Genomic DNA, 27,164 nt, shown 5'->3' on the forward strand with positions numbered 1-27,164 from the left:
ATTATATCTGTAACTGGTTCGAAGCGGTTTTATTTTTGATTATTCTCTCATTATCTTCGATCATGTCAAATGGCAAGAGATAACTAGGTTATTTCGACGCGGTGAATTACAATTCTAAGAAACGAGCAGGATTCCCAGCCGGCACTAAACACTGGGAAATACTTCAGAGAGTAATTATTTTTTTCAACCTCTAAGAAAGAGATGCATGTTGAGATGCAATATACCATGCCATTGTATATCAAGCTTCTTTCGAAGTATTTCAATAGTAATACTGAGAGTGGCAGACAAACCTGTTCAAAAATAATCGAACATGTCGATTGGTATGTGTAGTTGCGTGGATGAAATTAGCCAACACCCTTAAAGAACTGCCGGAATCGAACAGCATATGCAGGAATTGCTTCTGTGGATATAATCAAACGCCCTTCGTGGTATTGGCCAGGGAAGTAGTTGTTTTCTGATAGGTGTCCAGTCCATTAACCTGAAGTGTAGATGATTTGAGACTGGCCTGAACGAATTGTTCATTTAGATAATTGTGTTAGACTTGAAGAGAGGCGAGTTGGCTGTCTTTGTTCATCTTTCACTGCCTGAACCACTCTGCATGCTGCGTTTGGCAAGTGCATTGGCTTGGGATGTGGGGATTGAGCAAACCGGCCATCGGATGCCTGCTTCTAACTATACCCGCTGGATACGGGAATGACAGAATCATATTACATAAGGGGGGAGGGAGAATATCTGGTAATATTCACCATTAACAAAATTATATCGTTCTTCTAATCAGGGGTTTGTTCTTACCTGAAAGTTATAATAAGAAAAATATTTAACGTGCTCTAGTGACTCCCCTTATCAACTATAATCCTGAAAACTAAAACACAAACTTTGCCTAGCTTGGGGGTAGGTTCTCTGTATAGCGGGTTCTGATATCATAAATAATTCCAAGTGAATCAAACGAACCTGACTCATGAATTCGCCTTATTTATTATTGATTTTAGATCAATGAACATGAACATTTGAGATAGTACTCAAGGGAGATCTCACTTGCGTCTCACATTAGAATAATCAACGACATAAGCATATACAATTTCTTCTAACTCTTTCGTAGCACAACCCCATACAAATTATAATGATATTCTATTATAATACAATTTAAAAAAAAATAAATAAATAAGGAATTCAAAATAATTGTCTTATTGGCTAGACTTATCTGTTTCTGTCCAATATGAAGGTAGTGGATCTAATGTTTCTATTCAGGGTGGTGAGTCGGGATAAAAAGTCAGATCTCCTGGACTGGAACCGATCTATTCAGGGATGATCGTCTGGAGCGCAGGATAACACCTACCCATCAGGACTCGTTCCGGGTAACAAAGATGACTTGAGTCAAGGGTAGTAGGCCCCAAACAATCTAGGGGTGGAAGAACAAGCCCTAGGAGAAAACATCAATGAAAAAAATTATAAGGATTTTCGACCATCCAGAAGTAGAAAAAAAAAAATAAGAAAATTCAACTTACGTGGAAGAAGGGTGGCTTGAAACGTAGCTGTCATACGCAAGGACAGAAGACAAAGTGCCGGTAAACACAAAAAAATATCCGACTAAGTCGATAGCTAGAGGAGTAAAAAAAACCAACTCAACGGAAAGATTCCAACAGGAACTGTAAATCCATTCACCAATTACTTCCTCAGCACAAATTTTACGTCTTGAGAATTTATCCTCAAATTAGAGAAGAGCAAAACAAAGTTAAACTCGAGACGACATCGGCACAAGTGATATTTCCACCTAAATCAAGTAGGATGTGTTTTTTTTTCATTTTTTTGTTTTCTTTCCTTTTAGTTCAGTATATTTATAAAGAAATAGTCCCTTAGAATAGATAACCCATATGGCAGGTATGTGTTTAATAAGTGGTATTGATTTTTCTGAAGTCTCTCTTTGCATAAAGCAATGATGGAACCAAAACAATTGTATTTGAATTATGAAACTTTGGAACACGTAACAATCACTTGTGGATCTGTTATTCCCTACCCTAAACGAATGGCATTCCAACGATGGCTTAATCCTTAGGTGTGTGTATCCGTGCCAAGAGGATGAATGACACTGAGCCTATCAGCTATCTCTACGGAACCTTCGAGATACCGGGCACCCTCTCGTCGTAGCATCGCCTTGTCACGGTGATGCGGGGCTCTGACGTGATTGACTTTCTTTCCCTAGCTACTCGTGGGACTTTTATGGACAGAGTGAACTTAAACATTCTTTCTGACGCTGAGTCTACAGAGGAGATGGATGACGAGCTTCCGACTACAACTGACCTACCTGTGAATTTAGATCAGGAGCGGGAGCTTCTCAACTCTCCTACTCCTGATCCAATAACTGAACCTAAAAAAAAGTTTGGTGGTGCAGCCAGGAAATGACTGAGTCGTCTCCTCAAGAGCGGGGTACCTTATGAATCCACCTTGCACCAAATTCTTGAGCGGCGTACGCAGAATATGTCTCAGGTGGAGAAACAAACCCCCCATGAGCAGATTACCTGTCTTTGAGTAGCATCACTTTGTATTGTAAAATTCAGCCATACATGATGATCACATTCGAATATATTTGGTGCCAGACTATACAGTTATACAGTTTAAAAATAATCGTTCCTTTTCAATTGGTTTCATTCAGTTGCGACTGACTGATCATGAATTGATCATGAATTCAGTTTGGGAATTCACAACACTTTGTATACTTTTTACTAACCCAGTTTTATGATTGGTTTAAGAGTCATAAAATTAAATTTGAGGTCATATTACGGTGACGAATGGAAATCGGGGAATGCGGAGATGGTTATCGCCGTCTTGTTCAGTTCAGGAACTGATCGCTATTTGAGTGTTGAAATTCGATATTGGTGCAGTTAAAATCACTTAAAAATTTTGTTATCTGTTCAAAATGTGGCGTCCTTGGACAATTACTAACAGTATTGACGAGAGTGATAACAACGCATACTTTTTCGATAACGATGGTGAACAATGCGAAAAAGAGATACCAGAGAATAAGATTCGAATGCATTTGAATATTGAAACACAGAGAATATGTTTATATATAAAAATCTACATCTCAAGTTTGGTTTCGTAACTGTACGTAAAATAGTCAAAAACAAACCTTATGAACGCAAGACGCGATGTGATACAGGATTACCAAAACATTTAGATGGTCATCTAATAAAGTCATTGAGAAAAACAATATACGACTGTTACAACTGAAATCATAAGGAAGAAATTGAATACTTCTGGGCATAACGTGAGCTGCAGTGACAAAACTCTTCAGAATTTGATGAAGAAACTAGAATCTGTTTAAAAAAAATCTGTTCAAAATCTGTTTTTCCGTTAACCAGCTGTTGCACCCCTACGAACGACAACCCTCAGAAGTCGAAACTTGTGCGAGCTGAGGATTAACGAGGTCTTACCTTTTAACGTGTGATTCCTAACACGGAATCACACGTTAAATCTAAATCAATCTAAATTCAAAATAATAAACAAACTTCAGACAGTTATGGAAAGCAGAAGAATAGCATATTAGCAAACGTTTGCGTTCAAGTGATGATTCACCAAAACCAGAGACGAAAAGACGTTGTAACTTATGTTTGTTATATTGCGGCAAAAAATTGTAATACACCGAACAACAATACTCGATATGGGGGTGAATAAGAGTTTTAACTAACCTGAGTTTTATTTCATCTGATAACTGATACTTGAATTTATATAGCGATTTGAGTTTGAAAGATGATACTTTGAAAATGTTTGTCACATGTTCATGGAAAGACATATGAAGGGAAGCATCAAAAAGTTTCACATTTTCCAAATTAGGAACCCATTTTATATTAGGCTACTTCATTATACTCTTTGAAGTATTCACAAAAAATAGTTTTTACCAAATAAGCTCTAATATTGGATATTCTTTGGCGATTTTCTAAATATTATATAGGATGTTCATTGTATATATTCGAACACTATGGAGCTACTTATTTAGTATGATGTTAAAACAGATTCATAGAACTGACTCACTATTTTCGAAGTTGAATGGTTTGAATGATGATGGAATAGATAATTTGTAATAATTGTTATATTATGAAGATGGTTATTTGAAAATTCCGATCATATAATTCTTTAAACTAAAAGTTATTGTGAAAACTCAAAAACTTTGAAAACCTGAACATTGGTGGTATCAAAAAATCATTTGTATATTATTACATAATTCGGTTTATAATTGCATCATTTTGTACGCTAACCAGTTCAAATCGGTTCTTGATTTAGTTCTAAACAATGTTATTTATTGCCATTTTGACCTATGTGAAATTACCACAGATTATTTGAACGGAATACCGCTTTGAATCGGATTCAAATAAGTGCATGTTGATCAAAACATCATATCATGAATAATAAGAACATACATCGAAACGGGTATACTTTTCGGAGAAATTGATTTTTGACTTTCTGCTTTTCCATCTTCATAAAAAAATGTGGGATTCTTCCAAAGAAAAAAAGGAAGCTAATTGATAAAATTATACAAAGATGTGTAATTTATGCAAAGAATCAACTTTCAGTCACAAACTGGAAGAAAAAAACCCTCTCGAAATATCTACTTTCATTCATCCAATTGAATTACACGAAAGACCAAATTCTTTTGAACCAACTACTCTTATATGTACGTTGATTTATACAAAAAACACTTTTTCTTATTCAGTATGCACTCCAAATATTCGATATGGAATCGAATCAGATATCATTCACAAGAGTGCTACACAATATACGAGTAGTATATTTAAGAGATGAAAATTCATTTACATGGAAATATGAGCATGCTGTGTATACAGAAATAGCTCGAAAATGTCTTTATATTCAAAATTTTCATGTGTCACCAATGACTAAATGTAGAAATGTGTTTAAAATTCAGTTTCTTCTTGAAAGTATCAATTTTCAAAAATAGTATGGACCTTGTATTGGACACATATTTATTGTCACATATTAATGATCTCAAGGTATATTTACTTATAAAATATATGTTTCTGGCAACTTTAGCGAATGATGAATATTAGAAAATTATACAATAGAGTCCTATTCATCTATTTTTTATATTTTGCCCAACTTAAAGTGGTAGTATTGTTGTAAACTGACAAATAAAACTTGTAATTTAACTTACTCATGAAATATCATTAAGACAGAATGAAATAAAATATCATACTAAATATGCCCTGGTTGTAGTTCATTCAGTAGGACGTACTACTGTGCCACCTAGAAACAAAGTCCGGAAGTAACTCTACAAACACATACTCTGGGGCGGCTGTCAGAATGGCAATTATATTCCTAAGAGGTGCATTTGATATGCCCAAGCTCTTCATTTGGTCGGGATTACTACCGATATATCGATTCGGAGTACTAGCTCCTCATCATTGCCGAGTGGGTCATTTCAGTCGGCCATTTCTTCCACACGTACCAACAAAATCGTAAGTCTCACATGAGAGGCAAGGGTTTAGTATTTTCTCCAGAACTTGGCAAAACGAAGGCAATGGCCAACAAGAAATCTCAAGTGCACGAGTGATTGATACATTCCTGTACATACCTGGAGGGACAAAATGTTGCAACAAAGAACTGGCTGAATAGAAGTAACTTGTTTCACCATTGGTCGAATATTGAATATCACTTCAATAATTAGTGAAACGCATGTTTATTCAATTTATCCTTAAAAGTATCTAGTTTTTTAAATTCGAATACCTTTTTATATAGACAATTTTTACATAAGATCAGTATTATTTAGACAAAGTTCAAGTGGACTTCCTAATTTTTCATGTCATAACACTTTAATGGAATAATTGAAGTTTCTTTCAACAAAATAGATATTGTGTTGATGTTATCTTCGATTAACTATCAATTAACAGCTGGAACTATTTTTCAAAAAATCAAGTCAAATTGATTCAATTGTTTTCCTAGACTAATCTGCGTTATTTACTGGACGTATTTTTCAGAAAATCAAGTTGATCTTTGTTGCTTAGGACGAAGTACTTTTGGTGTGATTTATGACGATTTTCAACAAAAATGTCACGCAATGAAATAAACATTTATAATTTTGTACTGTAGTACAGCAGAGCTTTATATATATATATATATAGATACAAGGTAACGTTAGCATCTTGTTCTTGCAGAAAGCAGGTCTACAACTATCCCTGGGTGCAATATTGGAGATAGTTCTAATTATTCTTTTATGAACGATAAAAACACTTTTTTGCCCCCACAGAAGAACCCCACATTAATACATTTTGAGCCATATGTGAGTACGCCAATGAATAGTAAACAGTCCTGATACCATCTAAACTAAGCGTCTTTGATCTGTCGTATTGCAAATAACGCTTGATTCAATTTTTTGCAGACATGATCGATATATGGCTCCCAAGACAAAGTTTTATCTATAAACATACCTACGGCTGTTTCCGAGAGTTGGATGTTGTTGAGTTTCACTGTTTTCCTTAACGCGAAGCTTAAATGTACTGTTTTACTTTCGTTCAGTTTTAGTTGATTTCTATCACACCAAGAAATCATGTCATCCATGACTGAGTTAATATTGTTTTCTAGCTCCTCCGCAGTATTTCCGGAAACTGTTATGGTAGTGTCATCTGCGAATAGGATAATGAAACCTTGTTTTATATACTTCGGAAGATTATTTATATAGATAGAGAAAAGGAATGGGCCTAAAATGGATCCCTATGGTACCCCAAGGATAATATCTTGAATATCAGATACTGCATTATTCACAGTCACTACCATTTTCCTATCTTCCATAAAAGATTTTATCCATTCTAGAAGGAACCCTCTAATGCCAATGTTATATAACTTACTAACCATTATGTCACTATTCACTGAATCAAACGCCTTAGCCAAGTCGAATAATATTGAAACTACATACTTTCTTTTATCGATTTCATTGTAAATAAACTCGAATTTTCTAGCAATAGCAGTCTCAACTGATCTAGCTTTTCTAAAACCATGTTGATGATCGGTTACAATCTTGTATTTTTCAAGAAACGCAATAACTCTATTTGCTACTATTTTTTCGATAAGTTTAGATGGAATACTCAGTAATGATATTTGGCGATAGTTATCTATATCTTCATGTGAACCCTTTTTATGAATAGGAATAACTTTGGCTGTTTTGAAGACACTCGGAAATACGCCTTCCATTATAGCGTGATTCATAAGATTCAATAGAATTTCAGATATAGATGGAATGACATATGTTAGAACTTTTAATGTTATATCGTCTAGGCCACTCGATTTTTTATTTTTTAGTTCGGTCACTGTTGAAACTAGTTCAGGTTCTAGCACTCCTTCAAAAAACATTGAGTTTTCGTTAAATTCCGAGACCGTATGTGCTACCGAGGCTGCTTTGGCAAAGTGGCAAGCAAAATTATTGGCAACTTCTGTTCCATCATTGATCCGGATACCATTTGCTTCAAGATGATCTCCCTTTCATTGTCAATATTGGTTTTCTCTCTCAAACTATTTACAATATCCCATGTAGCTTTCTGTTTGTTTCCAGCTGTTTCTATTTGATTTGAGTAATATCCTGTTTTTGACTTCTTTAATCTATTTGTATATTCTTTTTTTCCCTTCTGTAAATCTCGTCACTCACTTCTCCATCTATCATTCTTTTATGCAATTCTCTTAACTGACTGTTTCATTCTCAACTTGTCTCGTTACCCAACTTTTTTTTACTTTCTGTTTTTGTTTTACATTTATCCTATTTTTAGGACATGACACGTCAAGACACCAAGTCAATTCCTTCATAAAGGCCTCAAATGCATTATTTGTAGTAAGTCCACTTACACCAGTCCAATCAATATTACTTAGTCGTGTTCTAAGTTCTTGTAAGTTCTCATCTGTAAATGTTCTATTGGTAGTTGTAGCCAGAGAATCATTTGCTAAAGAGTTGGTAAGATTGTATGAGAAAATATGGGCAAGATGTTTGGCTAATGAAGTTTCATATAAGAATACACTGAAGTTTTCTTTTGAAATATTTGTGACAAGGTAGTCAATTGCTGTTGCATTCACATGGTTATGTTTATTTTTTTAGGATATGTGTTGGCTTATTTGTTGTTTTGATAAGATGAAAATATTCTAAGCAATCATTCAATAGTTTCGTTTTGCTATTAGTGATATCAAGACTGTTCACGTTTAGACCACCGCAGACAATGAAATAATTAACATTTTCCTGCAAGTAAATACAAGTCTGCTCCAATTTTTCAATGAATATATCAAAATCACCCAAAGGAGGATAGCTGTTTTATATTTAAAACTATCCACTAAAGTGACTGCACTTATTTCAATATGCGACTGTACCGAGATATTTTCAATATATTTTATTGACCTGCATATTACCTGTTCACTAGTTAAAATAAGAGTTCCTCCATATGGAACTTGTCGAGCAAAATAAGAAGCCACCTGTAGGTTCGGAAATGATAGTTGAGCCATATCAGAACTTTGAACCCAGTGTTCAGATATACAGAGTATATCTATGTTTTGATCATTGAAGAGGAGTTCTATTTCGTTTATTTCATTTTTTATACTTTGAAAATTTACATGATCTACTACGAGAGTAGTATTTATTTAGAGTATTTATTTATTGAACAAGTAACATTTTCTGACAGCTGGTGAAATAGTTTTATAACCGAATAAAAATAGATATCGCCACGGAAATAATCGATAATAACTTGTAAATGAGTTTCTCGAACTGGTTATATCCAGTTTCAGATGTTTTTATGCTGACCTGGTGCCCGTTTTATGAAAATAAATGTTAGATTGCATGTATCTTAGACGTTTAGATGTATACCGGGTGGCAACGAAATCATTTTCCATAGCCATTCAATTGTTTCTGTTTGGCGAGTCTTTGTCTTCACCTGCCGATATAAAGGAGATGTCTCTTAGTGACCTGTCCACCTTCCTGAAAAGGACAGGATGGACGATGACCTAGGAGGACAACTCCTCGGGAGGATATACAATGGGTCACATGTGCCAAAGTGCTTTGGGCCTAAATTCATCCTCCCTATTCTACAGATACAGAAAGTCATGGTCGCCATATTCAATTTGGAGGAAATGGTTTCTATGGCACCATTTTGATCCAAAATATTCATTTGTGTTGTATCGTTGAAAAGACTCTAAAATTGCTTACCTCATAAAAATAATTCAACATCAAAATCACATGAAAACACATTATGGTTAGTTCTTACTGATGAAAACAACCATAATGTGGCGTCACTAGTCCATTTGTAACGGCTCTTAATGTATAGCATCCCGAAGGCAATTTTTTTGTCAGCTCATCAATTTACTGGTCGGATTTCAAGTTGTTTTCAATTGTAATAGGTATCTAGATACTTTGAATGGTTTTTGTTTTCTGAAATATACCGAATCAGGCTCAAACTTTCACAATAATTGCTGAAGGTGAGTAAACCTAATTTTTTTGGGTACTGAAACATGATTAGTTTGTCACACCACTGTATACATTTTTCAAATCCCTGATGATGATACTTATTATTTCATTAACATATTCTCCTTAGCAAAAGAAGGTACTATCATCAGCAAAGTATGTGAAATTGGGTTGAATTTGGATGGTCGCCAATTCATTAGAATATATAAGAAAAATAATTGGTCCCAGAACTGTTCCTTGAGGGACACCCCATTAAATATCATTTATATGGTGTTTGAAAGCAGTATTTGTTGTGGATCAGTGTTGGAGAGATAATTGAAATACCTATTAGGACCCTCTCCCCATAAAAACTAGGGAGTGCCCTCTTGGCGACGAATTATGCCACACTTTTGTTTTCATTATTGTGGTCCAGCTGTACAGATATTTCGAGTGTGTATTGTAGGTTGGTTTAAATAAAATTGTGTGTTGTTCAACAACAGTTCAACAGTAAATCTGGATTATTCCACCACATAGGTGATTTTCGGAGGTCGAACTTTTTTTAGGACGAAACACAAGCACTACAGGAAACTCCTTAAGGCGATTTAAGAGCGGTGTCTGTGTGAAAGTAGCGATTCACATTGGATTTGAATCGCTGGAGATTAATCCATTTGGAAATACGTTCTCAGGAAGTTTACTCCACATAAATTTAATAAAATGTTTTGTAGTTTCTACTCCATGAAGGCCATACTTACTTTCATACAAATATTTATGTACTTACATATTCTTTATAACTTCTTGCGAAACAAGAGCTGTGCTCTTATCCCCAAACCACTTTGTTCACATATTTTGTTTTAATTGTACTCTAATCTGTATACGTTGTGAATAAAGTTATTATTATTATTATTATTTTTCCACCGTAGTGTGCGCTGGTCAGGCCCTATCCCCCGAAGCCCCGATACATTCGGGAGGGCGTGCTAGCATTATCAACCAATGACCACTCCCCACACCGTGGGATAAGTGATTATTGGGTCCGAGAATCATGTGCCAACCACAGGTACATTTCATACTTACTGAAAGTTAACGAGGTAACTATTATTTGTATCCATTCTGTACACTGGCAACAAAAGCGAAAGGAATCAATCTTGATGATTTTAGTTCGTTCATTGTGAGATAAGAATCCAGTGACCATATAAAATCAGTTGCACTCGGCAGTGACTAACCAGTTGCCCAAGTGAAGCAATTGAAGAAAGGTCTCTTCAGTTTGTTTTCAGTTACAGTACTACTCGGAAGTGTTTATATTCAATTGGACATAGATATTTCAGTGGATTTGAGTAGAAAGATGCCTCCAAATGTGAGTGAAGTTCCTCTGATTCTATTTTCTGGCGATTTTTTGTTTTTAAAAATGATCATTTCAACAATTTTCAGTATTGTCATTACTCATTTGAACGAATATTTTCTTTGGTAGAATATTTATTTCATCAGTTTCTCAACCATTATTTCAAAGAATAGTTATATAAAATGAATATCATTCAAAATTCAATTCAAATTCATTGAGAATCCCATTCAACTTCATTCATATTAAAGTGGACAGGAATTTTTGTTTCAAAAATTTTTCTATTTGTTTTTGAATTGCTCAAATTTTCATTTTCAACAATTTCCACCAATTGAATTATTGATTTGAACACTTTTTCATTGAACTTTAATACACGTCACTCTGCATCTGTCGCAGAATTTTTCAGTTTTTCAAAACAAGTCAGTTTTGCATTCCTAATTGTTGGATCCTATTTTTACTAAAAAAATATTATTTTTTTTTTACAATTTTTTAACCATTATTTCATAGTAAAGTTATTGAATGATTTGAATGAATATCAACTATTGAATAGCATCACAATGATCATGAAAAATTTATTCAAATTCGTTGATAATTGATAATATAATGATACTAAAGTGAACCAAAATGTTTATATTGGTTTCACTCTTTTCAAATAAATTCAATTATGTGTTAACTTTAGTTTATTGTTATTGTGATACCTTGCAGAATTATTATACAGACCTATTGAATTTTTCGTTACTGCCTTCATCATAAATTCTGCCATGTTTTAATTAGAATTATTTGAATAAATAAGAGTAATACATTCAAAGATTCCCCAAGTGTGTAAATCCACAATTTTTGAAATTTTGCTAAGCAAATGACTTGAGTCATTGAGTTGAGTTAATTATACCCAAAAGTTTTTGCCTGAAGCGAAATTTTTGGAATTTAGGTATCCAATATCGGACGTTTTTAACTTTGAACCGGCGAAGGACAGTTGAAACTACCGTTTCAAAAAAATAATTAAAAACAATTTCACTCAATGTATCATTTTACACAATATGCAGAATCTTTGGAGATTTTTTTACTCGAAAATCTTGAGTTCTGTATTGAAAATATTACACATGCAAATTATTATAAGAAACAACAATTCTTTCTCTTTATTTATCATTTCGTGATTTTTTGTATGTGATGTGTAGCAATCTAAAGATGAGTAAGTAGGTAGGGAGAAGGAAATATTGAGAACAGATAGTTGTTGGTTCACAAATGGATCAAAAACACCTTCCGGTTCTGGTGCAGAAGTTTTCAGTTGCAGACCCAGGACAGAGATACTGTATTTTATCAGACCAGAATCTGTCATTGGCTTTAGGCTTTGCCAAACAAACATTGAACATCTGGATGGCAAGAAAATTTATGGACTTCTGGCAGAATCTTCCAGGATTGGCTCTTTCCAAGGCGTTTATTCACTTTTCGAAGTTTGATACCAAACAGTTGTTGGACTACAGTACGATGTCTAACAGGCCTTCTCACAGGTCATTGTCGGAAGACAGTGTGTGTCACCTCTGTTTGGAGAATGATGAAACAGCAGAGCACAGACATTGTGCCTGCTCCGCTGGGGCAGGCAATTCAATTTCATTTAATTATATACAATTTGTCTTATAACATAGTGATCATAATTCATTTATCTTGACTGAGTAACTTCCACCTATAGGCATTAGAAAGCCTGTAGATATTGTGTTATATTACTCATTCAGATAAGAGTTTTATATCATGTACATTTCATGGAAACAAAATGACAATATGACAAGACAATAAACTATAAAAGCATAATTACCAAAAATAAAATTTTGAACTCATAGAGGAAACAAAACTGAAGGAGATATAAGTTAAGTATATGCTTGTGTAAGAAAATATACAGATGACATTGAAACTGTTATTCAATGTAGAAAATTCATTTTTCTTTTCAGTATAGCTAAAATTAAATTGATGAATGTAGCCGTTACTGCCTGGTAGGAAATCATCATACGTAAAATTATTTTGAGTTTTCGATTACAAATCGCTTGAGGGCATATTTTAATTCATTAATTTATTTGGTTGTTTACAATTGAACTAGATGTATGTTGTACAGTTTTAGACCAAAATAAAGCCCGAAGACGATACTGGATACTAACAATCGAAACGTCGTGAAATAATTTGCTTTGCAACCTTTTTGAACTTTTCTAATTTCAGTTGTAATTGTTCAATTTTGAAGTCCGAATTGATACAATTCAACATGAAACATTGTCAGCCACTTTCAAACACACAAATAACATTGATATAACATGTACGTCAGTCTGATGTGAACAATCTGTTTTTCAGCAAAAGAATGTTTTTTCTGGACAACCTCTCCGTATTGCTATTATTGGTCAGAGTCCCTTTGCTGTTGATGTTATGCAAAAACTTAGACAACATGGTCATACCATCGTAGGCGTTTTCACAATAGCGGATAAAGGAAAAAGAGAAGATCCTTTGGGTAAGATTATCAAAAGTGATATGAAGATTCCCATAATACATGCAATTCTAAAAATGGTTTTGAAAATTACAAAATAAGTGGTACTACTTTCTGGTCACTTGCTGAACGTAACTCATGAAAACACCCTTTTAACTGATTGTCTGACACGTTACATCAGCTTTCCATTGAACTAGATTTCTCACTTTAGTAGTCTTTTTAAGTTTCTACAATTTCTCTAGAAAAGAATGGAACATTAAGGAAGAACGAATCAGTCATATTACAGCTCAAGAATATTCTTCGAAAATTTGTTCTGCTATTTTTTCATATATAATAATAATGATAATAATAGTAATAATAATACAAGCTAATGAGCCTGATGTAGTCCTTCTCGACCACCAGAGTAAGACGATATTTGTAGTTGAATTTTCAGCTCTTGGCGAGAGGAATATCGTCCGAAAAGAGGAGGAAAAACGGATAAAATATCGAGATTTTCTTTTAGAACTCCGCAGACTCTATCCAGGCCACTCTGTCAAGATGGTTGTTCTGATTATTGGAGTCCTTGGTGGAATGATCAGTTAGTTGTTAGTTGAGTTCTTCGTTCCTCATCATAATTAATGCATGGCCCATAGACTGCGCTTCTATAATTGAATCTGGATAATACAAGAGATTGACAGATTATGGTTTTTACTTTTTTGTTGAGATATTTTCTGTTGGTATGAACTTTTTGTCTGTTAGTCACCAACATTGTATAATTGTTGATTTCCTTTGGTTGCAATAGTCTTATTTCACCTTGTGTAATTATTTCAATGTGAAAATAACGCATGAAGTCTATATAAGCTAAATGTATTTGTATCGTTTTGTGCCTAATTGGGAAGAAGGATGTCATATTGAACATAAAATGTTGTCTAAATCAGTGATGGTGGACCTCAAGGAAAACAAGTATTACAAATCTTGCTTTCCGGAAGATCACTAGGGGAATTGTTGAGGATTTATGACATGTAACTAGTCTATACTTAATGAAAATCCATTATTTATAATAATAATTTTTATTTGAAAAATATGCCGACTATTACAGCTTATACACAAAACAACATAGAATGAAATGACGTCAAAAAACACAATGTATTTGAATCTACACTCGTAACTATATACATTTCTATATACATATACACGATATGATTCTGAATCTAATAACGTTTTTTCTTTCTTAGATTTTTATCATACAGCTTCATTGACATGTGATGAGGAGTTTTTTCAGTTATAGTTAACCTGTATATAGGGAGCACAAAATAATTTCTTCATCTACTATAGGAGTGTTGATTAATTTTGTTAAAGAACATATGTCTATTTTTAATAGAAACATTAATCATTCATATATATAAATGGTGTATATCATCATTCTCCAATTATTGTTGAAAACATATCTATACGATTGATTATATTTCAAATTATTCATCATTCTGATACATAAACTCCACAAATCGGAAGAACATGTAATATAACCAAGTAACAAACAGAAAAAAAACCGACAAAATTCTCCAAACCATCTACGTCGTTCACGATATCTCATTGAATGTTTAAATTGCTGTATATCGATCCTTAAACACATAATTTACTCATGCAATAGTACTCTCATGCCAATTTTCCAGAACTTGTGGAGTAGTCATGCAAGTCCTTCTTATTGTTTCTTTTAATTCGTCAATATTGCCAAAAGTTGAGCTGAATACCTTGTCTTCAATGAAGCCTCACAATAAGAAGTCAAGAAGGGTCAGGTCAGGTGAACGTGGTCGCCATTTAATAGGACCACTGTTTCCTATCCATCGTCTTGAAATAGTTTTGTTGAGGAAATCTCTGTTATTAGTTCTGCGATGTGGCGGAGCTTCATCGTTTTACCATAGTGATATTTTCTCAGAAAATTCGAAGGCAAATCTTCCAACAATTCACCTAGAGTCTCCGACAAAAATTCTCCCCATCAAGATGCCTCTACCTTTTTGTGATAACAGAAATATTGATGATGTTTTTCGGAAACAAACGTCGAGAAACCCATATATTTCAATACATAGCTCAACTTGTTATTACAGTGGCGATAATAATCGATAAAAAAAACTAGAGGTCCGTATTTAAAAATAATTAGTTGACAATGAAATCTAATGAACGAAATGTCGCATTGTATATTAGTTTATATCAGATAGTAACAACTATGAAACATTATTGAAATTCTGAGAACTTCCTCTAAAAAAATCCTTATAAAACAAGTCTACTTTCAATAAAAAAAACACCAATTATGATTATTTTAACACCAATCTACAGATATTCAAGATAGTTTACCAAATTGGAAGACCATGTTCTTTATCGTATTTCATTTCGACTAAATAATAATTCAATATTGTGACATACATTGATTGCCAGACAGATATGAATTCTGCGAAAAGTTATGTAATAAATGCGTTTATGTATCTGCTGTTTCCAGTTAGATACACTTTAACCTCGTGAAAAATGGATGATACTTGTTATTGACTCTATGTAAGTCATAACATGAAACGTTATTGAAATTAACTTGGCACTGAGAATGGAAAAAGCTGATGTAAACTATAAGCCATTATTTTTACTCATTTGATTACATACAAAATTATATACAATTACCTCCAGTACATCTAGTTTGCATTACCAAGAAACGTACTCATCCAACATGCAATGTAGCGTGATTTTAGTCAAAAGTCGGTACCACAATTATCACAAATCGAATCTACAAACACCGTTCCTGGTCAAACAAAAGGGAAAGGAAATATTTTGACTTTCCCTGTTTGACTTCCTCAACTTTGAAGCATTTTGTCGAGACAATGATGTGTTTGATGTAACTTTTTCAGCCAAGGCCGCAAATGCAGAAGATATACCGGTATTTAAGATCAAGGCATGGAGAAGAGCCGGAAAACCGTTGCCAGAAATTTTGGACTTATATCATAGCGTTAATGCCGATTTGAATGTCCTTCCCTATTGTTCACAGTTCATTCCAATGGAAGTTATAAATTACCCACGATTAAAAAGTATATGTTACCATCCTTCCATATTGCCGAGACACAGAGGAGCTAGTTCTATCAATTGGTAAGTATGTCACAGACAAAAAAATTATAAACCAATATTTAAGCCAACAAAAACTGTCAGACAAAGTCTAAGGTTAGTTCAGGACCTCAGAGAATTTTTAGCAACACACGGTGTATCGGGGTATACCGAATTCCTTGTAGCTGCTGGTCGATCTGTATTGGAACTCCGAAAAGAAGTTTAGGTATTCGTTTCTCTGAACACAAGAAAAATTGTCTGTAGCCAAACCTGTTCTCAACAAAGATACAGGGATACTCGATAAAACTCAAAATTATTATATAGAGAGGCAATAGACATTCAAAAACACATAGAAGAGAAGAGACAATGAACATAAATAAAGACTGGCAACTGTTCTCAAAGGAACACAGGCCAGAGTCAAATACCAGAGTGTCTCTAAGAAGTAACTTGAATGGCAGTTCCAATTCAGAAATTACGAATATAGAAGCAGATAGATTTTCATACCATTTATATACCATCCTCGTTGCTTTCACATATTTATTTCTGTTTCAGGACCCTGATTTGTGGCGATAAAAGAGCTGGTTTATCTATATTCTGGGCTGATGATGGTCTAGATACTGGTCCGATTCTACTTCAAGAAGAATGCGATGTTGAGGAGAATGATACGGTCGACACACTTTACAAGAGATTCCTTTATCCAGTTGGTGTAACAGCAGTTGCAAGGGCTGTCGATATGGTTGCAGATGGGACGGCTCCCAAACTGGCTCAAAGCGAAAAAGGAGCTACATATGATCCAATGCTCAATAAACCAGAGTTGCAAAAGGTACACACCGGGAAGGTCACTCGAAATGATAAAAAAATATATATTGATGTTCTTTTATTCTGCAGATCGATTGGACAAAGTCGGGAAAAGATCTCCACAACTTCATCCGTGGTATGGATTCTGTTCCTGGCGCCAGTTGCCTCATTAAAATTCCCAATACCGAGGAGTTCCAAGAAGCTTTGCTCTTTGGATCATCGTTATGGAAATCAGCAGCTCCTATTGGAAAGGAGATTGAAATCCTAGGAGCTAGAGCCGGAATAATTCATGAGGAGGGCTTATTGCTGACCGGATCCGATGGAGAATACGTCAACGTGAAAATGGTTAAAATCAATGGTGAATAGCTTATTTCAGATCCTTTGTGATTGTCAACAATTTTACTATTTTCCGAATTGGTTATATGGCTGCAGAAATATATGAAGTAATTTTAAGGTTGAAGTAAATATACAGGGGTTCATTGAATATGCGGGTACTTCCTGGACTAGTGTAGCCTTTGATGATTCTGAAAAACCTCTATATTTCGGAGCTACGGGGTATCATAACCAATTTCGATATTTTTCTCTCAATAAATGTATTCGGGTATGCAATGGATCTCGTTATCTCAGGGTTTTTCGGGATTGTAGGAGCAAATGAAACAGCTGTGGATCCGGTCGACTTGGCCAATTTATTTGAGTAGTCAAAAGTGTTATCAGATATGATATCAAATATGATATCAACGAGAGTACGAGAGTTTGACAGAGCTATATGAATTGGCCAAGTCGACCGGATCCACAGCTGTTTCATTTGCTCCTACAACCCCGAAAAACCCTGAGATAACGAGATCCATTGCCTTGGTATATGCATCTGGCGCCCCACGTTGGGCGCCAGATTCATATACCAAGTTATTTCGAATGGTATAAATACTGAATAGGTACCGAACGTCGGCAGTTTCTTTGTATGGCATGGGCGGCAAGGTATTCATAGGAGGTCCAATCATTATTTTTATTTGGAAGGTTTTATATGGTATTAATTAGTGAATTTAGCTACAAGTAGCTGCAAATACTTTGAATGGAAGTCATGTGAGTGGAAAAGGTTGAGGGATAATTTATTGTTCACATACCACATTTAACGCGTTTAGGCACTTCTTCCTGCTGATTTTCCTCCACGTGTTGTATTCTGTCAGTGGCTTTCGTTCACGGTGGTTCAAATACCTCAACTACTAATGCTAAATCTGTTTAATGATGAAGCAAACTTCTCAAGAAATGCAATAACCGTATTGGAACCGAAAAAAATCCAAATGAGATACTTGGGGATGGATAGGACTCCTGTGTGACTGGATGCTACCCCAGGTTCTGAGAGATGTACCGTTGGCATTAAGAAATGCATCACTGTGTAGATGTATACTTGATAGTATTAATTGTGAAAACAGTTTTTTGATTCGTCTTGTTTGTGTTCCTCTGAAAATAAATGAATGAAATGTGGTTTATGTACGGTGGTGCACCAGCAAATTGCAGTGTGGTTGTTTTTGATCTATTAAAGTTTTCATCAGGAACTTACGAAGCTCGTTGGGTTGGTCGATATTTTTTTGTTTCCTCCTTTTCACTTCCAATTATATTGATATTAGTTAGGCTGATTATTTATAATGACATAATGAAAATCTAGAAAGTATTGAATTTTTCAAATATTCATTTTACAGGTCGAATGAAAAATGCTGCAACTTTGGATCAAGTCACCAAACAGGTGACGGTGGAGTATACACCAGAAGAAAAAGGTCTGATTGAATCCGTGAGAGATATATGGGAAGCTATTTTGAGTGTTGATATTGATGATGGTACAGATTTCTTTGCAAGTGGAGGAGGTTCAATGGATGTTGTGAGGTAAATAGAAAAGGAACTCTTCGTAATTCATTATCATTATTAAAATTGAGCCCTCCTTGAAGGCAGCGATAGCCTGGCAAAAAAATATGGACTGATGATGCCGCCACCCCGAAATCCACACCAAACAGACCCTATACTTTATTTCATTTATTTTTTGTAGACTCGTCGAAGAAGTTAAAGATGTCTTCAAAACAGAATTGGAGAACGAGGATGTGTTCATGGCCCCTACATTTTCCGAATTCTGTATGAACGTGGTTCTAAAGAGTCGAGGAGGCAGCGGACAAACCGAAGTCGTATACAGGGCCATCGAAATTAAAGCGAACAAAATGGACTTGCGATTCCCATGTCAATTGTTCATTAACGGGGAATTTGTGGATGCCGAGAACGGGAAAACCACCCCCACTATTGATCCTTCTACGGAGAAAGTTATATGCGAGGTGAGACACGAGTTTTGAGCTGAATACTAGATTATGATTTGTGAAGTGAAATGATTTTCAAGATTCATTAGTCTCTTTTTTCATATAAAAAACCATTATTACATTACATCATTAGCCGTAGTCATCAGGTCTTAAGGACTAACGTTTCGTCTCGGACTGCGGCAGATATCGTCGAAAGCGATGCGGCAATGGTCTAAGTGGTTTCAGTTGCTGTGGTGTGCTTGTTTTCATATAGTTTCTTTGATTTGAGTTATTATTATTCAGTAAAATGAATTTTCAGGTTCAATGTGCCTCTAAAAATGATGTAGACAAAGCAGTGGCTGCAGCTAAAAAGGCATTCGAAAGCGGGGAATGGAGTAAAATCAGCCCAAGAGAAAGAGGACAACTTCTGTATAGGTGAGTGTGAAATTAAATTAGGTGAATAGCTAGGTACATCTTTTTCTCTCAAACCAGTTACTCCAGTTTTATTTTTAATGTGATACTACCATACTGATGATGTTATTCTCAAAGTAAAGTTCATCATAAAATCATCAACTGCAAAGGAATTTATTTTTATTTCTGGATCGAAACTGAAAATGAATCAAATAAAAAATGCCAATTATCATAAATCTGTATCTGTAGACTAGGGAGGGGGAGTGTAAGCCCACAGCACTTAGGCCACATGTGACCCATTGTACATCCTCCCGAGGAGTTGTCCTTCTAGGTCATCGTCCATCCTGTCCTTTCCAGGAAGGTGGACAGGTCACTGAGAGACATCTCCTTTATATCAGTAGGTGTAGGCCAAGTCTCGCCGAAAACACACTCTCTTATTGGCGATAACTCATAGCACTCGCATAGGACATGCCTGATAGTCTCATCTTCCTATTCACATATCCTGCCCCATATTTTGGAAGTGTTTCCTTAGTTGACAGTGACCAGCCAGAAATCCTACTGTTAAGCGTAGATTTTTCCTGGTTATCGCCAGATATTTCTTCGGCACCAGCTTCCCAGGGTAGCCCAAGGTGAGCCTGGCAAGATTGCATACTTTGATTCCATCCCATCTCTTAAGGGATTGAGCATGGGTGTAACATTTGGTCACTAATGCAATTGTCGAAGTCATCAGGCCGTAGGTGCCACTGGGTCCTAGAATTCTTAGTCCAACTGTTTTCTTGGCTAACAAGTCGGTAATGCGATTACCTTTACTCCTGTCCTGCCCTTCAACCCACCTCAGGATAATGTTATCTATCTGCCGAGGCTTTGGCTAAATCTTGGTCACACTCTAGTACTAGCCCTGAGGTTACAAGTTGTCTGTTCAAGGCTAATAGAGCTTGTCTGCTGTTAGTGCAGATTGTTTTGTTTTTGCCAGAAATTCCTTTCCTGATTATTTCTTTTGTGGCGATTGAAATACCAGCCAGTTCTGTTTGGCCTACGTTGGTATTTTTCCAATTCCTCACTTATCATAAATAACCCGGTTTGTTTAAATTATCGACCCTTCCACCCAAATGTAAAGAGTTCAATTGGGATCATTGGGAATTATGTATCGTTTTCTGAAGTCGATAAGGAACATTTTCAGAAGGAATACATAACTTCTGTATCGACGGTATATTTTCCTAAATGCTTTTGAAGAGCACTGTTGAAATAGTATAGAGAACGTATTCTGAAGTAGAAGTTGTTTTACAAGTTGATTTGTACTACTTGAAGAATTTCACCGATTTATACAAATGAAGTACTTTGAAGAATTGGAATATATGCAATATAGTTTAAGTGCATTAAAATGCAATTTAACATTTTCGGTCAGAGCGTCGAAAGGTCTTCAATAAATCAGAATGCAGAATGCCTTTTTTTCATGAATAATTTGATAATTAATATTGAATGGTAGGTACTGTTTAAAAACCCTCCTTCTCCCTCACTCCACCTCCAACAGCAAGGGCACTTCCTGCGGCGGAGATCAAGAGCTCTGCCTTGAATAAAGGCAAGGAACCAGCTGCGCCTGCAGGAAAGCTTACAGATGGTACTGTTTAAAAACTATATTATTTCTTAAATGAAACTAGAATCTCGTAAAATGATTATAATGATTTTGAAAAAGAAGTTATAGCATTAATGAGACTCAAATCTTCAAACCTACTGACTCTCAACAAAGGTAGCGAGGCAAATCAACTGTTTTTCATTTACGAACTTATTGAAGGTGAATATTTGAGAATTTCATGATTATTGTGGCTCTCTATACCAACACTGTGGCTCATTCGAAATAACTGGGTAACTGGGTTTAAGCGAAACAATGGCTTGGAAAGTTTTATAAGGACCTCGCTCCATGAGAAACAACCCAGGTTGTTTCATCGATTTCCTCACAATAAGACTCTGCTGTGATGGTTTAGCCTGGTTGCAGAAAGTTATCGTGAGTCACACCAGTCGCTGACCATCATACAGTAACCATAGTCATTTTTGATGGGTTTTCGCCTTTGGTAAGTTGCCTGGATGGCTCATCGGTGTCCAACCACTGTCCTGAACGTTTTCTGTTGTCGCAGAGGATTCACTTTTCATCACACTCAACGATACAATCCAAAAAAGATCGTTTTGGTTGCGCAGAAGCTAAGAAGAATAAACCTTGAAACGTATCAATTTCTGTCGTTTCTTCAAATTGTGGAACACCCACTTTTTGAGCTTTTTGAACTTTCCAATACGTTTTGAACCATCAAAAACCGCATGGGAACTGACGCCCACCAGGATCTTCAGAACCTATAGAGATATAGAGCTCTACAAAAACACATGACACTAAACATACGAAACTTTTGAAACAACCTTTATATCATGATACAGTCACTGATTGTGTTGCAGACAATTCCAATATAAAGATACCATAAATGTCTTCATCTTCAATGAATGTATTCATCATTAATGTTTTTTTATCATACAGACTGGCAGATTTGATGCAGCAACATAAAGAAGAGTTAGCAACAATTGAATCCATTGATTCCGGAGCAGTGTACACGTTGGCCTTGAAAACTCACGTTGGTATGAGTATCGAAACATGGAGATACTTTGCAGGCTGGGCAGACAAAATTCAGGGCTCAACTTTGCCTGTTTCACATGCCAGACCTAACAGGAATTTGTCGTTCACCAAAAAAGAACCTATTGGGTAAGATTCATAGATAATCACTTTCCAATGTGAAAATTTGTTGAATTTTGGCTTTACTAACAGCATTATTGAAATATACAATGATGATTGTGTTTATGTTTCAGTGTATGTGGACTAATTACTCCGTGGAATTATCCGTTGATGATGTTGTCGTGGAAAATGGCAGCTTGTCTCGCAGCTGGAAATACAGTCGTCATTAAACCAGCCCAGGTGTGTCCGTTGACAGCGCTTAAGTTCGCTGAGTTGTCGGTTAAAGCTGGATTCCCCCCTGGCGTCATTAACGTTGTGACAGGAACAGGTAAAATTGAAAATATCTAATTTATGTATTCATCATAAAACTCAGTTTATCAAAATTATGAAATGTATTCTTAACTAACCATATCATACACCACATGCGTGGAAGTTACTGCTGAACAGGAGAAAGCGTTTTTTTTTGTATCAGTGTTCATATATAAAAGTATTTGATTTCAAAGAATTTTTCTTCGATGTGAATCAGTGTTTATATGAAAGTAGTTGTTTTGGGAGGGCTTCACTTCCAGAAAACAATTCACCTTACATTTTTTTCTTGAAAAAATCCATTGGAAGAATTGAACCCTGAATCAATAATTATATCATTATTTCAAGTGGTATTTTTCGAAGGATTCCCAAACATGATTAGTTGGCATCTATTGATTGTATCATCTGAACTTGCCAAAAACATTTTTTTTTCATTTCTCATTCATTTTTTCATTAGGAGAGCTAGCAAAGGATTGTGAATTATCTCCAATTTTTGACTTTTATGTATGAGTTGGGTGGAGCTAGATTTCCAAGTCACTCAAAACTTTTATGATTGCTCTAGTCGACAGTTTCTATTGAGCTTTTTTGTTGTTTACCGTTATTCACAGAAAGAAAAGTAGTAGGCATAATAAAAATGATAATAATTACCGTCTTTTAATTACCGTCTTTTTAATGGTAACACCCCCCTAAAATTTGAATTTGTAATATTCTTATGGCTATATCTGTTGATATTGGGTGTTTTTTGTGACTTAGCTGTGTGAGTTTTCGAATTTTTGAGTTGTCATAACTTTGTTAATAATGAATATTTTTTCATGAAATTTTGGTCACACCTGTTTAGAGGCACTCTGAATCCAGTGGCGTAGTCATTTTTTCAATAAAAAAATCGCTGATAAAATAATATCGTAGTATGCTAATACTATATGCTTAATACTACTTCAATAAATATTTCAAATTTTAGTACTTGACATTTCAAAAAAAATTATTGAAATCGATTTACAACTTCAAATTTTAGGGGGGTGTTTCCATTAAAAATGAGTTACACTGTATGATACCACAAGTGGTAGCCTAAGTGGTAACACACTACAATTGGTCAAGTCGTCAGATTGTAGACGACTAGACACTGACAAAACTATTGTTATTGAAAATAGTTCCAAACAAATTTACATTCGTAACAGGGTTTGCATACTCAAGTGTCAGAATATCGCTTCCACTTTCTCTAACTGAATGATTTGTATAGTTCTCAGTCATAAAATGAGAAAATATTGCAAGCATGAAACTAAATTTTAAAATTATATTATCAACCACTCTGCTGAAACAGTTTATTTTTCTGATCCTAACTTCCAGATGTTACATGCACAAAATAGATATTATATTATCATTAAATATGCTACTTCAATGCCCTGAGAGTTCAAATATCTGAGGGTTGCCGTCAGTAAGGAGGCGGCGATTCCAAAGAGATTCAGACAGACATATGATTCCACTATCTAGAAAAAAATTAAGAGCACAGAAATGAAATTTACTCTCTCCAACAGGATCCGTAACTGGTCAAGCATTAGCCAACCATCCTCATGTAAGAAAATTGGGCTTCACAGGGAGTACAGAAATAGGACAAGTGATTATGAAGAGTTGTGCTGAGTCAAATTTGAAAAAAGTTTCTTTGGAACTCGGTGGAAAATCTCCGTTAGTCATTTTCTCTGATTGTGATCTGGACAAAGCTGTGAGATTGGTAAGTATATAATTGAATATTTTACAGCCAGAAGAGAGGATGGTTTACGATGTAGCAGCCATTATCTAGTCAGTTCAAGTTGTAACAAGTTGAAATGTATGATGAGAGAATATTGTCATCGATAGGCACTCAAAGAAAAAATTAATGATTCAGTGTAGTAGGTTTCATGCGTTTGAACAGTAAGTACCTAGAAAAAATGTTGGCGTGAAAATTACATACCAGTATAAATGCCATAGTTTTTGACATTCAGTATTAAGTTTGACTTGAATTTCAAACTCCACCTAACAGGATTCCAAGGTAATGAGTTAAGACGAACAATTAATTACTGCATTTTTATATATTCAGTAACTATAAAATAAATTGAAAATGTAAAAAACGAATGACAATATTCTCAGCAACATCAAATGAATTAACTGAAGTACTGACACTGGTTATTGAATAAATTATTCATTTTCAATTAGGGTATGCAAAGTGTTTTCTTCAATAAAGGAGAGAACTGTATAGCTGCTGGACGTATATTCGTGGAAGACAGCGTACATGATGAATTCATTCGGAGAGTAGTTCAAGAAACGAAAAAAATCCAAATTGGGGATCCTTTGAATAGATCGACTGCTCATGGACCTCAGAATCATCTGGCTCATATGAAGAAACTTCTTGAATATGTCGAAATAGGTAATATACACATTTATGATCATCTTTGATTAACAGCTGAGCAACTGATAAGATGAAGATGATAATAATAAATAATAATCGTTTTTCAGGTGTGAAAGAAGGAGCAAAACTTGAATATGGAGGTAAAAGACTCAACAGACCCGGTTTCTTCTTTGAACCAACGATTCTCAGTAACGTTGAAGACAATATGTTCGTCGCGAAAGAAGAATCTTTCGGACCAATTATGGTAGTGAGCAGATTCAGCAATGGGTAAGTTAAATCACACTCCCTATTTGTTGCCCTGTTACTAGTTTAGTTCACCCAAAGGTGACGGCATCTATCGAATCGACAGAGAACTCAATCCTCGAATATCAAAAATTAACGTGGCTCCCCAAGACGTCAGTTGCAAAGCCAAGGTGCGAGACATCGACCACCGACCGAATTTTACCCCTGTCCCTCCCTACAGCTTTCTTTGTAATGCAACTGGTGGAAATACAGATCCCAAACGTAATGCATTTGTAGTGAAAGGTTCAGTGAAAGACAGAGGACGAATCTCAACGTTGGTCGACAAGACAGAGGACGAATCTCAACGTCGCGTCGGTTGACAAGACAGAGGACGAATCTCGTCGGCGACCGACAAGAGAGAGGACGAATCTTATTGGCGGTCGACAAGACAGAGAATAAATCTTATCGTCGGTCGACAAGACAGAGAACGAATCTAGTCGGCGACCGATAACACAGAGGACGAATCTCGCCGGCGGTCAACAAGACAGAGGTAGAATTTCAACGACGGTTGACAAGACAGAGAACGAATCTCGTCGGCGACCGACCAGACAGAGGATGAATCTTTCGGCGACCGACAATCCAGAGAAAGAATCTCGTCGGTGGTCGACAAGACAGGGGGTGAATGTCAACGATAGTTGACAAGAGAGAGGACGATTCTCGTAGGCGACCGATGAATCAGAGGACAAATAACGTTGGGACCGACAAGACAGAGGCCGAATCTTGTCGGCGGCCGACAAGACAGAGGACGAACCTCAATTACGGTCGACAAGACAGAGGAAGAATCTCGTTGTCGACCAACAACACAGAGGACGAATCTTGTCGGCGGTCAACAAGACAGAGGACGAACCTCAATGACGGTCGACAAGACAGAGAACGAATCTCGTCGACGACCGGCGAGACAGAGGACGAATCTTTTCGGCGATCGATGTCTCGGCTTGGCTCAGCAACTGACCGCCGTAAAGTGACTTGTTTATCTTTGAGGATTGAGGATTTATCGAGGATTCAGTTCTACGTCAATTCCAGAGATGGCGTCTTCGTGGCGTTAGATGTCGTCGCCCTTGGTTTCCCAGGCTTGTTCTTCAAGGATAGTTAAGTCCAGTAATTCATTTGTGATTTAGCCTCACACCACTGAATAGACCTCTGTATTTCAATCGCACTAATTCCATAATTGAAAATTCGAAGCGATACAATGCTGTAATAATTATTATTGCCCGACAGTTAACTGAACTTTTCTATACAATTTATTTTTGTTCCATTCTCTACATCCGTATATATTTCAGAGACCTAGATGGGGTATTGAAAAGGGCTAACGCAACAGAATATGGACTCGCGTCTGGAGTATTCACGAAGGATATTTCTAAAGCTCTGAGGTTTGCCGAGAGAGTAGACGCTGGAACTGTCTTCATCAATACCTACAACAAAACAGATGTCGCTGCCCCATTCGGAGGGTTCAAACAATCTGGATTCGGAAAAGACTTAGGTAGGAACAACAGATCATACGTAGATATTTTCAAAGTTCTCAAAGAGAATATACTAGAATTTAGAATCTCATCTGAACTTTTTTTTCAGGCCAAGAAGCGCTTAATGAATACCTGAAAACCAAGTGTGTGACAGTCGAATATTAGGTTAAATATGTAATGTATGTAAATAGTGAGATTAAGTGTTAGCATAATTGTTATGAAGTTAAATATTATTTTTATAATAAAATTCAATGTGATATGCA

At 35.7% G+C, this 27,164-nt stretch overlaps 1 protein-coding gene across 1 annotated transcript; it reads left to right on the forward strand.

The window, feature by feature from the left end:
- The first annotated feature begins 10,611 nt into the window (after positions 1–10,611).
- Positions 10,612–27,164, forward strand: LOC111504132 (cytosolic 10-formyltetrahydrofolate dehydrogenase). The gene is made up of 15 exons (XM_023158627.2): positions 10,612–10,769; positions 13,086–13,239; positions 16,086–16,320; positions 16,828–17,098; positions 17,164–17,431; positions 18,771–18,951; positions 19,112–19,388; positions 19,669–19,784; positions 22,282–22,503; positions 22,608–22,801; positions 24,312–24,505; positions 24,967–25,177; positions 25,267–25,426; positions 26,722–26,921; positions 27,011–27,164. Exons 1-15 carry the CDS (start codon positions 10,758–10,760, stop codon positions 27,064–27,066), a joined length of 2,751 nt encoding a protein of 916 aa, XP_023014395.2. The 5' UTR covers positions 10,612–10,757; the 3' UTR covers positions 27,067–27,164.

This window comes from Leptinotarsa decemlineata, unplaced genomic scaffold (genome assembly GCF_025532065.1).
Source record: "Leptinotarsa decemlineata unplaced genomic scaffold, Ldec_3_MD MMD2_P_RNA_scaffold_1, whole genome shotgun sequence".
Classification (NCBI taxonomy): Eukaryota; Metazoa; Arthropoda; class Insecta; order Coleoptera; family Chrysomelidae; genus Leptinotarsa; species Leptinotarsa decemlineata.

Excerpts from the sequence above, each read along its gene's own strand:
- LOC111504132 (XM_023158627.2), top strand. Across the intron at positions 13,240-16,085 it reads AAAAAGAGAAGATCCTTTGG|CCAAGGCCGCAAATGCAGAA; the intron begins GTAAGATTATCA and ends TAACTTTTTCAG. Across the intron at positions 22,504-22,607 it reads ACCAAAAAAGAACCTATTGG|TGTATGTGGACTAATTACTC; the intron begins GTAAGATTCATA and ends TTTATGTTTCAG.